The sequence below is a fragment of the Bos grunniens genome, chromosome 28 (assembly GCF_055505025.1).
Source record: "Bos grunniens cultivar Pamir isolate PY7600 chromosome 28, Bosgru_T2T1.0, whole genome shotgun sequence".
NCBI classification, from domain to species: Eukaryota; Metazoa; Chordata; class Mammalia; order Artiodactyla; family Bovidae; genus Bos; species Bos grunniens.
In genome coordinates this window covers 45,125,401-45,138,389 of record NC_141192.1, presented here as the reverse complement: position 1 = coordinate 45,138,389, position 12,989 = coordinate 45,125,401, and the positions used below count along the sequence as shown (strand labels likewise).

Below are 12,989 nucleotides of genomic sequence, written 5' to 3'. Positions count from 1 at the left end.
TCATGTGGTGCCATGTCCTTCTTCTGCCCCAGAGATGGTGGGACTACATGTGCAGCTTAGCCTTGGGTCAGCCTGGGTCTGCCAACAGCATGCAGAGCCGAGTCTCTGCCAGGACGAGGGAGCGGGGCAGGCAGGCTGAGGCAGAGACGGCCTTCACAGACGTGTTGGGGCCTCTCTGTTACTACAGCTGACTTAGCCCATGCTGACTGAATACGCCCTGACACCACACATATCCCATTACAGAGGTAGTCTTGTTTGGCCCTAGAAGGCAAACCAGCCCAGCAGCTTCTGCGGGCTCCTCCACCTTAAAAATATGAGTTATATGTCACAGGTGTCACCAGCCTGAGTGTTTAACTAAGGGACCTTTTCAAGACTCCACCAACCTGTGCAGAACTTGGCAATTTCTCACAGTATCATCCAGATACTTCTGAGTCCCCAAACACTCAAACACAAGTTGGCTCCTGTTCTTCGCTTTCAGTTACCAAGGAAAGTCACTGCCACACAGACCGTGACCAATGCCTTCCGCCAAGCCTGGCACTGCCAAGATGCCACGTCCTTTTGTTCCCAGTGTCACTGCTCCCTGAAATGTCAGGGTCATGCAGGATTCTCATCTCTAGATCTTTCTAATGCCCCCTCCAGGGGACTAGGCCACGGTTCCAGGTCCGGCCCTGTGCCTAGGAGCCCATCTGTCCCACTGTCCCCAGCCACGTGGGCTTCTGCCAGTCCTGGGGAACAGGACTTTTTTGGAGCCTGGCAATCTCCAAAGCTCCTAATTGCTTGTTAAATGTGAGGCATGTCAGGGAACAAAAAGGAAAGTGCCCACTGACCTGAGGAGGAGGCAGTATCTATTTTGGAAGAAATCCTTCTCCTTTCATTTCCCTCAGAAGTATCTCCAGTGTGCCTTGGCTTATGGAAACCTTCTGTGAGGAGAAAGGAGAAAATAGCCGAAGAAAACACAAATTAATTTTGTGGTAAGTTTCCCTTACACACAATCATCACCACCTCAGAATCAAAGCAGTCTCCAAGAACACTTAGGAGAAACGTATTTTCTCTCGAAGATTCAAAAGTAGCTGAGATGCAAATCACCTTTCTCATTATTATTCAAGTAAGCCCAGCTCCTTCAAACCTCAGTTCTTGAGTATTTCCCCTTCTAGTTGTGATGTTTGGCTTTATATTTGCAAACTAAGACAAAAATGGCTTCTCCGGGTGGTTTTTCCAAAACAAACAATCTTTCCTGAAGGCCCATCTAAGTATTCATCTTCTAAGGAAAACCGCCCTCAGTTTTGAAACAGTCATTTAATTTTTATTTCTATCACTCTGTCCAGGTTTCACAATTCATCAGGTCCAGTTTCAATAACTCAGTGACTTCTTTCTTATCATCTACAGAAGTTCCTGACAAGAACACTTAGATGTAAAGAATGGATCACTATCTTTCTTCTGAAATAGCTCTAATCAGAGTAAGACTACTATACTCAGGAGTGTAGATCAACCCTAACCTGAAGAAAGCAACAATGTGTTCCAGCCACTGAACCAGGGATATATACAAAATAATCCTAGAGAACTACAGTTCCTACCACATTGCCTCTTGAGAAACCTACATGCAGGTCAGGAAGTGACAGTTAGAACTGGACATGGAACAACAGACTGGTTCCAAATAGTGAGAGAGTCATTTCCTAGGCAGGTTGATAGGGAGTCTAGGGGTCCCCGAGGAGAGAGGGGTCTGGAATTCTCAAGGAGGAAAAAAGGACAAACTTTTTTTCTTTCTCCACATTCCTTAGGATTATATACCAATAATGTATCCTGCCTAAGGACAGTCTTTGGATTCAACCTTCTGTTATCTTAAAATGTAAATTATGGGAGTAGGTCAGAGGAGGTCTTTACAACCTCCAGACATTCTTTGGATTATATAACCTCATTGTTAACACTAGCAAGCGGGTACTCTTTCTGCCCCCTTCTGATGCCTATGTCAGAAGCTTTCTCTATCTCCTTTATACTTTAATAAAACTTTATTACACAAAAGATCTGAGCGATCAAGCCTCGTCTCTGGCCCTGGATTGAATTCTTCTCCTCCAGGGGCCAAGAATCCCGGTGTATTTGTGTGATTCAACAACAACCTTTCAATAGGAAAGGGAGTACGTCAAGGATGTCTATTGTCACCCTGCTTATTTAACTTATATGTTGAGTATATCATGAGAAATGCTGGGCTGGAAGAAGCACAAGCTGGAATCAAGATTTCCGGGAGAAACATCAATAATCTCAGATATGCAGATGACACCACCCTTATGGCAGAAAGCGAAGAGGAACTAAAAAGCCTTTTGATGAAAGTGAAAGAGGAGAGTGAAAAAGTTGGCTTAAAGCTCAACATTCAGAAAACTAAGATCATGGCATCTGGTCCCATCACTTCATGGGAAGTAGATGGGGAAACAGTGGAAACAGTGTCAGACTTTATTTTGGGGGGCTCCAAAATCACTGTAGATGGTGATTGCAGCCATGAAATTAAAAGACGCTTACTCCTTGGAAGGAAAGTTATGACCAACCTAGATAGCATATTCAAATGCAGAGACATTACTTTGCCAACAAAGGTCCGTCTAGTCAAGGCTATGGTTTTTCCAGTGGTCATGTATGGATGTGAAAGTTGGACTGTGAGCCCCGAAGAATTGGTGCTTTTAAACTGTGGTGCTGGAGAAGACTCTTGAGAGTCCCTTGGACTGCAAGGAGATCCAACCAGTCCATTCTAAAGGAGATCGGTCCTGGGTGTTCTTTGGAAGGAATGATGCTAAAGCTGAAACTCTAGTACTTTGGCCACCTCATGCGAAGAGTTGACTCATTGGAAAAGACTCTGATGCTGGGAGGGATTGGGGGCAGGAGGAGAAGGGGATGACAGAGGATGAGATGGCTGGATGGCGTCACCGACTTGATGGATGTGAGTTTGAGTGAACTCCAGGAGATGGTGAAGGACAGGGAGGCCTGGCTTGCTGCGATTCATGGGGTCGCAAAGAGTCGGACACGACTGAATGACTGAACTGAACTGAACTGAACCACATTGCCCAGCGGGGAGGCGGCGCAGGAAGGGCTCCTCTGTGATGTAGAAGCAGAGTATCTATTTTCTAGGAGAATCAGAGAGAGGAACCATGTAGAGCCAGACAGCTGCTGGGGAGGAGAGGAATGACCAGGGAAGGACTGATGCCAATTTGGAGGACAGACTCAAATGGACTTCAGTAAAATGTATTTTCTGGCATTGCCCCCACCACCCACGTCACTTGGGAGGTTAGCCAGGGCATACCTACTGTATCTTTTGAACAAGATTGAGTCTTATGCGATACCACGTGGTCCTGATCATGCTCCAGTGGAGCAAAATCCCATTCAAAAATCTTTTCCTGTTTATCACTACATTGCCAACAGAAGGGGATTCTGAATTCAGCTGTACTCCTTACATCAAAATATTCAACCAACAACTCCTACCCGTAGAAAATACACCCGCGGCTGAGGGCCGAGAGATGCTTCCTGTCCAAAGGCCACATTCCCCTAAATTGGAGTGCAGAGGGGTGACGACTACAGTTTTCTAGGGACTCTTCGGAACAGGTACATCCTGAGATTTTGTCAGCTTTCCCCAGAGGCCAGCTCAGCCCCACCGGCGAGGGCCCCGGAGGTTAGGAGTGAAAGCTCCATCCCCGGCAAGTCAGCCTGCCTCCCAGGCGGCAGCGCTGGCCTCCCGCTGGACACCTGCGGCCACCGCCTCCTAGGTACACACTCACCCCGCCGCGGGTTGATCATTACAGCTCAGAGGAAGTCCTTCCTTGGCCGAGTGCCCCAGATGACGACGACCAAGTCTTTGCGGAGGCGGCCCACCTGGCAAAGGGCGGCCTTCCTCTCCAAGGCGGGCACTCAGCCTTCCCTGTGAGGGAGCGGACCCTGCTGGCTCAGCCCCGGACACCCCCAGCCCCTTCGGTCACCTCCGGGCCTGCGGGCCGCCGGCTTCTCCCGACCCTTGCAGACATTGCAGGGGCCGCGCGCCCCCGGCTTGGCTACGCCCCTCGCTGGACCCGCCCCAGCCGCCCCGTGCGCGCGCCCCCAGCGAGGACTGGGTCTCGCGCCCCCTCTTACCCTCCGCCCCTCCCCTCCCCTCCGCCCCTGCCCCTCCCCTCCGCCCCTGCCCCTCCCCTCCGCCCCTGCCCCTCCCCTCCGCCCCTGCCCCTCCCCTCCGCCCCTGCCCCTCCCCTCCGCCCCTGCCCCTCCCCTCCGCCCCTGCCCCTCCCCTCCGCCCCTGCCCCTCCCCTCGGCGTCCAGACCAGCGGGGCGGGGCCGTGCGCCTGCGCGGAGCCCGCAGTCCCGCGGGGCCGCAGCAGCTGGGGCCGGCAGTTGCCTTGGGGACCGCGGGCCCCTCCCTCTTCCTCTCCCCTACCCCTCGCGTACCCCACCGAGGCGCGGCCGACTCCCCGGCCTCCCTGCCGCCGGCTCGGCGGAGCCGCAGCGGCGCCCCGCGAGAGGCGGAGCCGCTCCCAAGATGTCGCAGACGGCCATGTCCGAGACCTACGGTACGGGGCGGGGGGCGCGGGCCGGGGCCGGGGGCGCGGGGACCGGGATCCCAGTGCTGGGGCGCGGCCGCCCGAGGGTAGCCCGGCTATGTGATCTGCTTCTCCGAGGGTCTGCTTGCTGCTTCTCCGCGTACTTGCCGGTAGGGTTTCCGTTTCTTGGTCTGATGTTAGTTCAGGGTTTAGGGAAGCCCATTAGAGACTGCGATATTGTCCCCAGCGAGGTATGTGAAGGACTTGGGACGACGCCTGCAGTTGAGTGTGTTCTTCGGCTCTTCCACTTTGACCTTTCCTTGCTTGAAATTCCTTCCTTTGCACGGATATTACAAGGACTTATGGATAGGCATTTCTTCCTTCAGAGATCTTTCAAGCTGTATGATGGCTGTTTATAAATGTGTCTTTGCAAGACTATAAACACCTCGGAAGCAGAGCCTATTCTGCTTGATTTTTGCTTCTTCTGTAGCACTCACACCCGAAGGCAGCCAGCAGAGATTTTCTTTTTTTTTAATAAACGAAAGCCTTCCCAATTCATAATGTGTGTTTTTGTCCTGCGTGGTAAAAATAAACAATGGAGTACATCTCTGCTTTGTATCAAGGTTTACTAGTGTTTACCAGTCTGGAGTCACTCTGAGATGTGTGCATTCTCAGATTAAGTCTAATTTGGATTTTACAGCCCCAGGGAGGGGCTCGAGTTCAAAAACATTACCTCTAGTCAAATTCATCATGTCTTCCGTGTGCCCTGGCGTGCTGCCCCTTTTCTGTCAGCAGATAGGACCGGCTTTATGGGCTGGTGTGGTTTCCAACACTGCAAGGTACCCACCTGCACAGTTCTGGTCTTGGCAAGTTTACAGTCCATTGGGGGATACAGTGTTAATCCACTTATGATACTAATGAATGTTAAAAAAAAACAACAAACAAACCCAGGCTGGAGTTCTGAAGGAATGTGGTCTCTGAAGGTATGTTAAAAAGAAATGTGACTCAGACCGGAGGCATGAACTGGTCTACAAGTGCCCAGGCCCTGAGGGATCCAGGATGCCTGTAAGAGGACTGTGGTTGAGGCCCCTCAAGCACCCAGGCGTTTGCTCCACCTTCAGCCACTCCTATGCCTGGTACCTGCCCTGTTCTTGATAACACTGGGAGCAAGACAGCTATTCCTAGAAGGTTCAGGGAGTCCGAAAGCACACCCCTGGCTTGTAAAGATCAGTGTTGTCAGAGCCTCTAATGCTACTGCACTTGCCACATCCACGTGGTCTACCTCTCCAGCAAGTGTTGGTTATGCTTTTGCTTTTTGTTTTTCAAGTGCTCCTTTCCCCACACTTTCTTTTCCTCTCTGACCTGGAGAAGGAGCACATGGGAGCAGTGCAAAGTCCAAGTAAGAAACCAAGTGGGGTTATGAGTTAGGAGGAGGACTGGAAGATGGAGCTTTTGTGTTTCATCTGTCTCATGTGAAACATGCATGCTAAGTTGCTTCAGTCGTGTCCGACTCTTTGTGACCCTATGGACTGTAGCCCTCCAGGCTCCTCTCTCCATGGCATTCTCCAGGCAAGAATACTGGAGTGGGTTGCCATGCGCACTTCCAGGGATCTTCCCAACCCAGGGATAGAACCCACATCTCTTAAGTCTCCTGCATTGACTGGCGGGTTCTTTACTACTAGCATCACCTGGGAAGCCCCCATATGAAACAGTGTTTGCATGCTAAGTCATTTCAGTTGTGTCCAACTCTTTGTGACCCCATGGACTGTAGCCTGCCAGGCTCCTCTGTCCATGGGATTCTCCAGGCAAAAATTCTGGAGTGGGTTGCCATTTCCTCTGAAGTGGAGACACCATATTTCGTATGAAATGATAACCTTGATAAAACATGGTATCTCCATTTCAGACAGAGCTCATCGAGCATCACAGGTCAACTGATCAAATTCTGTTCATCAGGCTTTGACCTTTATTACTCTTATTTCATGGTAGCTTCCAAATATGTTTTTACTTTTTAGCTTCCCTCTAATAGAAGAAATTAAGGGAAACACATAGAAAATTAGTTTTAGCAAGAGCAAGTGTGGCACTTCACAGTGCTAACCCAAAATAAAAGTCACCCCAAACCAAGCTATGACCTTCACTTATCATTGATAGATTTGCATAGTATTGTTTCCCAGATGGAAAACAGTTTCCCTCCTTCCAGACGTTTGCCTCTTAGGTAGATGGTAAAGGAGTGTTTTCCTAATCTTTAAACTCCGTAGTACTCTCTGCTCACTTTCTCTCTTCTGGAAAAGGAATCTCTGTAGTTTGACAGGGATATGATGAAAAATGAAGAACTATTGCTTACCAGTGTACTGTTCATGAGCTGTGTCTGCGTGCCTTTTAGCTTTTTAAGGCAGTATTTCACCCTCCAGTGACTAGTGTTCAACATTTTGCTGCTCCAGAAGCACCAACCACATGAATACCACACCTTATGTAATACTTTATGTAATATTGCAATACAACATTGAAATCTCAAGCATACAGATTTCTGACTGAAAGTTCCTGCTGATTATCCCTAAACTGAAACAGTGCTTCACAGATACTTTAAGCATTCTTAAAGGCCTGGCCAGTTGATGTGGCTTGGGACTTCCCAAGGAGCTCGATTGGTTGATCACAGATTGGCTTTAGGTGATTTCTGATACCAAGATTTGTGAGACAAAAACTAACAAATCAAATATTAATATCAAGCAGTGATGTTCAGAAAGGAGCTAAAAAGTGTAAGTGGTATAGAAGATGCTAGAAATTAAAAAAAAAAAAAGATTTAAGGGCTGAGGCAGTTTGAGAATGAGGAAAAAAATCTAAGTCACTTCTCTATACACACTGTAATTTATGCATTCTACCATGACAACAGTTTATGAAGCAAGAACACACATTGTTGGTCTTGTACTAGCTTTATTACAGTGTACTCGTAATATTTTTATTTTGTGCTTTAGTTTGAAAGTATTACAGTATTTACCATATAATTTTGAGAATTATCAGGATATTTTCTTTTTAAAATGTATGACTGTATGCTGCCATGGGTTGAATTGTATCCCCCAAAAGGTATGTTCAGGTCCTAAGCCCAGGCACCCTGTGAATGTGACCTTGTTTGGAAACAGGGTCTTTATAGGTGTAATTAGGTTCAGAGGAGGTCATGTCGGGTTAGGCTGAGCTCTCATGCATTGGAGTTCTTGTAAAATGAGAGGAGTTTGGATGTGGACTCACGAAGGAAGGAATGTGGTTTGAAGAACTACAAGCCCAGGAGCACCAAGAGTGGCCAGCAGGCGCCAGAAGCTAGGGAGGGGCAAGGAGGGAGCACTTCGCTGGAGTCCTCGGATAGGCTGACTGGCAGCTTGACTTGGGACTTGTAGCCTAGAACTATGAAGGCTACGAAATAAACGATCCAGTTTGTGATATTTTGTTATAGCAGCCATGGGAAACCAATACATAGTAGTCAGAGTATGATTCAAGGAGAAATTTAGGCCTGAGAAGGCAAAGTGGAGTAAGCAGAATATTCTAGGCACAGGACATACGTCTTCAAATTCACCTTGGTTCCAGTGAAGTATGAGATAACTTGCTGTTAGGGAGATCACTTAATTGCCATTACTGTATTTTGTTAGGGCATATAAAAGATGTCAACAGAGGAAGCATGTGACCTCAGAATAAAGGGTATTTCCCTAAATTGAATGAATTTGTCATTTTAAATGCTTGTATTTTTGTCACCATGGAAAATTGGTGAACAAAGGCCAGAATTTGGGGAACACTACCACCATGGTTCTCAACTGCACGTGCCACAGCCCACTGGTGTGTTAAAGATGCAAAGTCTGGTTTTGCGTATTCACTTCTGCACCTGCGCAGCTCCCTGGCCATGCAGGTGCTGTTGGTCTAAAGACCACAGTTGCGTTATCAGGGCACTGTTCTGTGTGGTGCCGCCAGGCCATGAAAGTTTGAAAACACTGGTCTTTGAGAAATCAAAAGTTTATGAGAACTTTTCATGTTCCTTTGAACTGTGAGGCATTCCAGTCCTTGCCTGTTGCTTGCCTTTCTCTGAAGTCTCCTAAATATTTCTAGCCACATCAGTCCTTCAAGCTAAAATTCGTTTGTTTCAACTTCCTACCTACTTCTTCCATGTGGATGGCCTAGGGGTAGCCTGGCCTATGTCCCAAACCCAACTGATTACCCATGGCTACTCCACAGACTCTTGTTTTCCGCATTTGCCTAGGAGATAATCTTTGCTCTGAATATTTTTTGGAATAAGAAGGAAGCTGAAGTTTCTTTGTTTTTTTCCTTTTCTCTTAAACCATCCTCTAGAAATTGCTCAGACTGATGTAATAGATTTTTTTTTCCCCACTTCTAATAACCATTAGAATACTCACCAGTGAAAATAGTTTGTGGGCAAACCTTTGATTCCTATGCATCCTGTAACACTTGTCTTTGGATGTCACAGCTTTCCCTGCCAGTCTCATCTTGGTAATGGGTTGAGTTCTGTGTGTTTGATGAATACTTTTGCTTCTCTTTAGCTGTGAATCAAAATCTGAAGTGATGTGCAGGGTACTGTCATTTAAAAGATGGATCACGAAAGACAGATGTAGAGGATAGTGGACTTCAGCACAGCACATACGTCAAAGGACTCTGTCTCTACAAATTGTCTCCCTTGGTAATCCCCACTGAGCTTTCTAAACAAAAATAAGTTTGCATTGAGAGAAATTTGTCCAATAAACAATCCCTGATAATGACAGATGTAATACCTGGAGGAATCACACTTGATTGCTCTGCCAGAGCCAGATGCAACACTGCGCTCAGAATGGTACCTACCTATGTGTTGACATTTAGTGACCTTAGCCTTATAACTCTTTCTGTTTCTCTTATGTGCTAGGTTTTGGGCATTTAAAGTGGCTAATATTTAGATATGGAGGGAAGGACACCATTTATAAAGTACTAATAATTTATGGTGAGAGTATTATTTTATTTTATTAGTTAACTTTATTTGTTTGGCTTTGCTGGGCCTCCGTCGGGGCACACAGGCTTAGTTGCTCCATGGCATGTGAGATCTTCCTGGACCAAGGATCAAAGCAGTGTCCCCTGCATTGGCAGGTGGATTCTTAACCACTGGACTCCAGGGAAGTTCAGAGAGGATGTATTTTAGAAGGAGGTTTATCATTTTTAAGTATGAATTTTTAATCTTCCAGAAAAGAGACTGAGGACTTAAAAACACAGCATGTCTCCCTTTTTTGTTGTAATATACAATATTATTATGTGCGATGTGCTCACTTCATTACAGTAGGTTCTCTGGTTCACTTGCTTACATGGGTTATGACAGCCGTCCTCATAAAAGAAACACTCGTTGCTGCCTGTGGGGACTTAGCAGATCTGTTTTGCAATTCAGTCAACTCTCAATGGTGACAAAGCTTGTCTCTTTTGAGACCAGACCACAGACTCTTTGAAAGCAGGGGATTGCTTGTGTGACTGTCTGTCTCTCATGCTGTGACCAGTCCCTGGACAGCCTGCAGGAAAGGCTGAATGAGCCTTTGCTTTGATTCCACTAGGTAGGTGGTCTGTTTCCTTCCTTGCTACAGAACATGAAACAGAAGGCCAGGGTGAGCAGAAAAGCCAGTTGGAAGGTTAGTTTAATTCTGTTCTTTACGGTAGAAGTCTACCAGTTTTTACATTGTATGTGACATAAACGCAACTCGAATTCAGACGTCCCCTAAAGAGGTTACCCAGGCATTCTTTTTGTAAATGGACTTCCCTCAAGAAGTCACATCTGAAATCAGCTTCCAGTGCCTTGGAACCGAGGGTGCACAGGCACCTTTGCTGTGCTTCTTGGGTGGCAGCACTTGACCCCTGCTCAGTTGAATGTACGGAGAACGCAACAGTCAGATGGCAGCTGGCAGCCTGGAGCTACGAGAGCCCAGAGGCAGGCCTCGGTGTGCCCATCAGGCTCTTCAGGGGGCCCTGCGCCCTGCCCTGGGGCCTGGGGCACCCAGGCAGACCTCTCCCCGCCGAATGGACAGACAGCAGGTGACCTGAATCTGTGCTCACCAAATATTAAAATACCTAGCAGTTGGTAGTTATTAAATATGTATTTGTTAAATGTACTCCCCTGGTTTTATATCCATGTTTACTTAACCACCTCTGTTTATAAATTGACTCTACATGACCAAAAATTTAAAAAAAAATTCTTTTTAATTATGCTTATAAGAAAATTTCCGTTTAATAGATGTAAATAGTTAGCTCTTTTGGTCGTTTTATCAAGTAGGCTTCCAACTGCAGGTGGCATGGATGATATGAAAATGTGTTTTTGCAAATAGCTATAGATGAGGTTTCAGGACCGCTTGATTGAGAAGCACAGTCATGTTAGCAGGGACCTAAATTCTTAGCATCTCTCTCCTCTGACCGTGTTATCCTCTTCTCTCATTTCCTGAGTCATGTAATCTGAGTACCCTTCCTTGTTTACATCCACAGAAAAGAGGAGTGCGTTCCCATGTTTATGAAATAAAGTCCGTCCTTCCTATGTGATTGGGCCAAGTTAGGTCGAGTGCCTGCCCTGGACCACTTACAGGCAGGTAATGTCTGGCTATGATTGTCTTAAGCCTGTATTTCTGGCTTCCCAGGTGGCTCAGTGGTAAAGAATCTGCTTGCCAGTGAAGGAAACAAAGGAGATGCAGGTTCGCTTCCTGGGTTTGGAAGATCCCCTGAGTTAGGAAATGACAACCCACCCCAGTATTCTTGCCTGGAAAATTCCACAGACAGAGGAGCCTGAATGTTAGATAGACCTCTACAGCAGTGGTGCCTCCTAGTCTCCAAAAAAAATGTCAGCTGCAGTTCAGTTTGAACTTAATTTCTTCCAGTTAGTTATCTTACTGAAGTAGATGACACACTTAGATGTCTCTTCTCCAGTGTGGAAGCTGCAGCAGAGCTGTGGAAAGGGCATGGGCCCCGCCATGGTTGTGTACAGGTCAGAGTCCCTGGTCTTCGTAGGAAGAGTGAAATTTTTCTTATTTTGCAGACACAATATACTTTCATTTAATCTTTGTTCTTACTGTCTTTGTGAAACTGATAGAAGTATTTGGTATTTTGAAGACTAACATTCACCTTCAGAACCACCTTGACCATGACAATGCTTTGGAGGGGAAATGAAAGTCAGTTATTTGATGACCATTGCTATTTTCCCACTTTCCTTAAATTAGCACCATAAGTAATTCTGTCATAAATACCTAAGTAAACTAGGATACTATACCTGTCACATACCTTTATAAGAATGAAGTCCTTATTTTGGATTGTCTTTTTAATATTAAAATCCATAGAGACCTTCCTAGTCTAAACATCAATAAAACTTTATTGGTAAAATTGATATTAAAGTTTGTTTTTAGATAAACAAGTTCAATAAATATTCACAACTATAAAAAGCATTATAAGTTAAAACTGACCCTCTCCATATTTCTTCTTATATGTATTATTTAGTAATAAAGTAAATTTTCTCTAGTTACATTTCCCAAGAACAGTGTCATTTCTAGCAGTCATGTGACTAAAGTATCTTTCAGGTCAATATCATTGAATAAGATTCTTCTGGTATTGACCTGTTACTCTGTTTCCCTTATATCAGGAAATCTTTCCTTATTAAGGAAGCCATGGTTATGTCAGCCTGAATTATAATCTTAATCTCTAGATAAAGGGTGAAATTAGAATAATCTACACAAAGTACTTTCTGTTCTCATCAGGACAGAGTAAGGTGAACACTGGGACCCACTTACAGGTGAGGAAACTAAGAGGCTAGGTGCCTGCTCAGGGTCCCAGAGCTGAGGGCAGCGGGGCTGGCATTTGAACTCATTCTCAAAGGTAGTCAAGTTCGTACTCTATTTTTCTTTCCCACAGAAATCTGTCTCTTCCTTATACTCTTTGATCAGTGGTGACCCCCTGGATCGCACAGCTCTAGGGGCATATTCTCCACAAACACTGGATATTTGATACGAGTCAAAATCTAACTCTTAAGACAGAATTGGGAAGTGGGTGCTAATGCTGAAAACCTCTCCCATTTGGGAGGGGTGCTTTCATAGATGTGTAATCTCTAAAGTTGCAGATACTATTATGTACTCAATGCTTGCTTCAAACTTGTGGTTTGGAAAGACACACTGTCTGTGGAATCCTCAAATACAAAAATAACAGTTCAGCTTTTCCCCTTTTATTACCTTAGTTGGAGTGTTCTCTAAAACTTTTTGACAAACAACTTGCCTTTATTTCTTTAAATGATTTTTTCCTTTCAAATACCTCAATCAGATTTAACATTCTACTCCTTAAAGGATCCTAACTTGTTTCCTGGTTAAAGATAGTTGTTTTTTATTTAGTTCTCTTCATTTCTGTCTACTTCACCAGCTACCAGCTTCCTTTTCTGGGTCATTTTCTACTTCAGGAGAATAATTTCTTTTCTTTTTTTAAAAAAATACTATTACATCAAGTAGAAATCACCTA

At 45.6% G+C, this 12,989-nt stretch overlaps 2 protein-coding genes across 10 annotated transcripts in view; one reads left to right on the top strand and one right to left on the bottom strand.

Moving 5' to 3' along the window:
• The window catches only part of LOC147343300 (uncharacterized), a 154,934-nt gene extending 150,804 nt beyond the window's left edge, over positions 1 to 4,130 (bottom strand). Inside the window, exons 1-2 of one of the 5 annotated variants that reach the window (XR_015156709.1) lie at positions 3,756 to 4,130; positions 828 to 920 (exon numbers count right to left, since the gene is read on the bottom strand). Coding sequence is in view for 1 of the 5 variants with exons in the window: in XM_086381684.1 (XP_086237810.1) it covers positions 828 to 920; positions 3,756 to 3,774 (112 nt within the window). In the remaining 4 variants the exon portion in view is untranslated. The remainder of the gene's footprint in view (positions 1 to 827; positions 921 to 3,755) is intronic. The other 4 variants (XR_015156710.1, XR_015156711.1, XM_086381684.1 and 1 more) reach the window with 4 other exon arrangements.
• A 160-nt stretch (positions 4,131 to 4,290) lies between these two features.
• RAB4A (RAB4A, member RAS oncogene family) overlaps positions 4,291 to 12,989 on the top strand; it is a 71,061-nt gene continuing 62,362 nt past the window's right edge. For all 5 annotated transcript variants that reach the window (XM_086381680.1, XM_086381679.1, XM_086381683.1 and 2 more), the window contains exon 1: positions 4,291 to 4,535. In XM_086381680.1, coding sequence (XP_086237806.1) covers positions 4,505 to 4,535 — 31 coding nt within the window. In that variant the 5' untranslated portion in view covers positions 4,291 to 4,504. The remainder of the gene's footprint in view (positions 4,536 to 12,989) is intronic.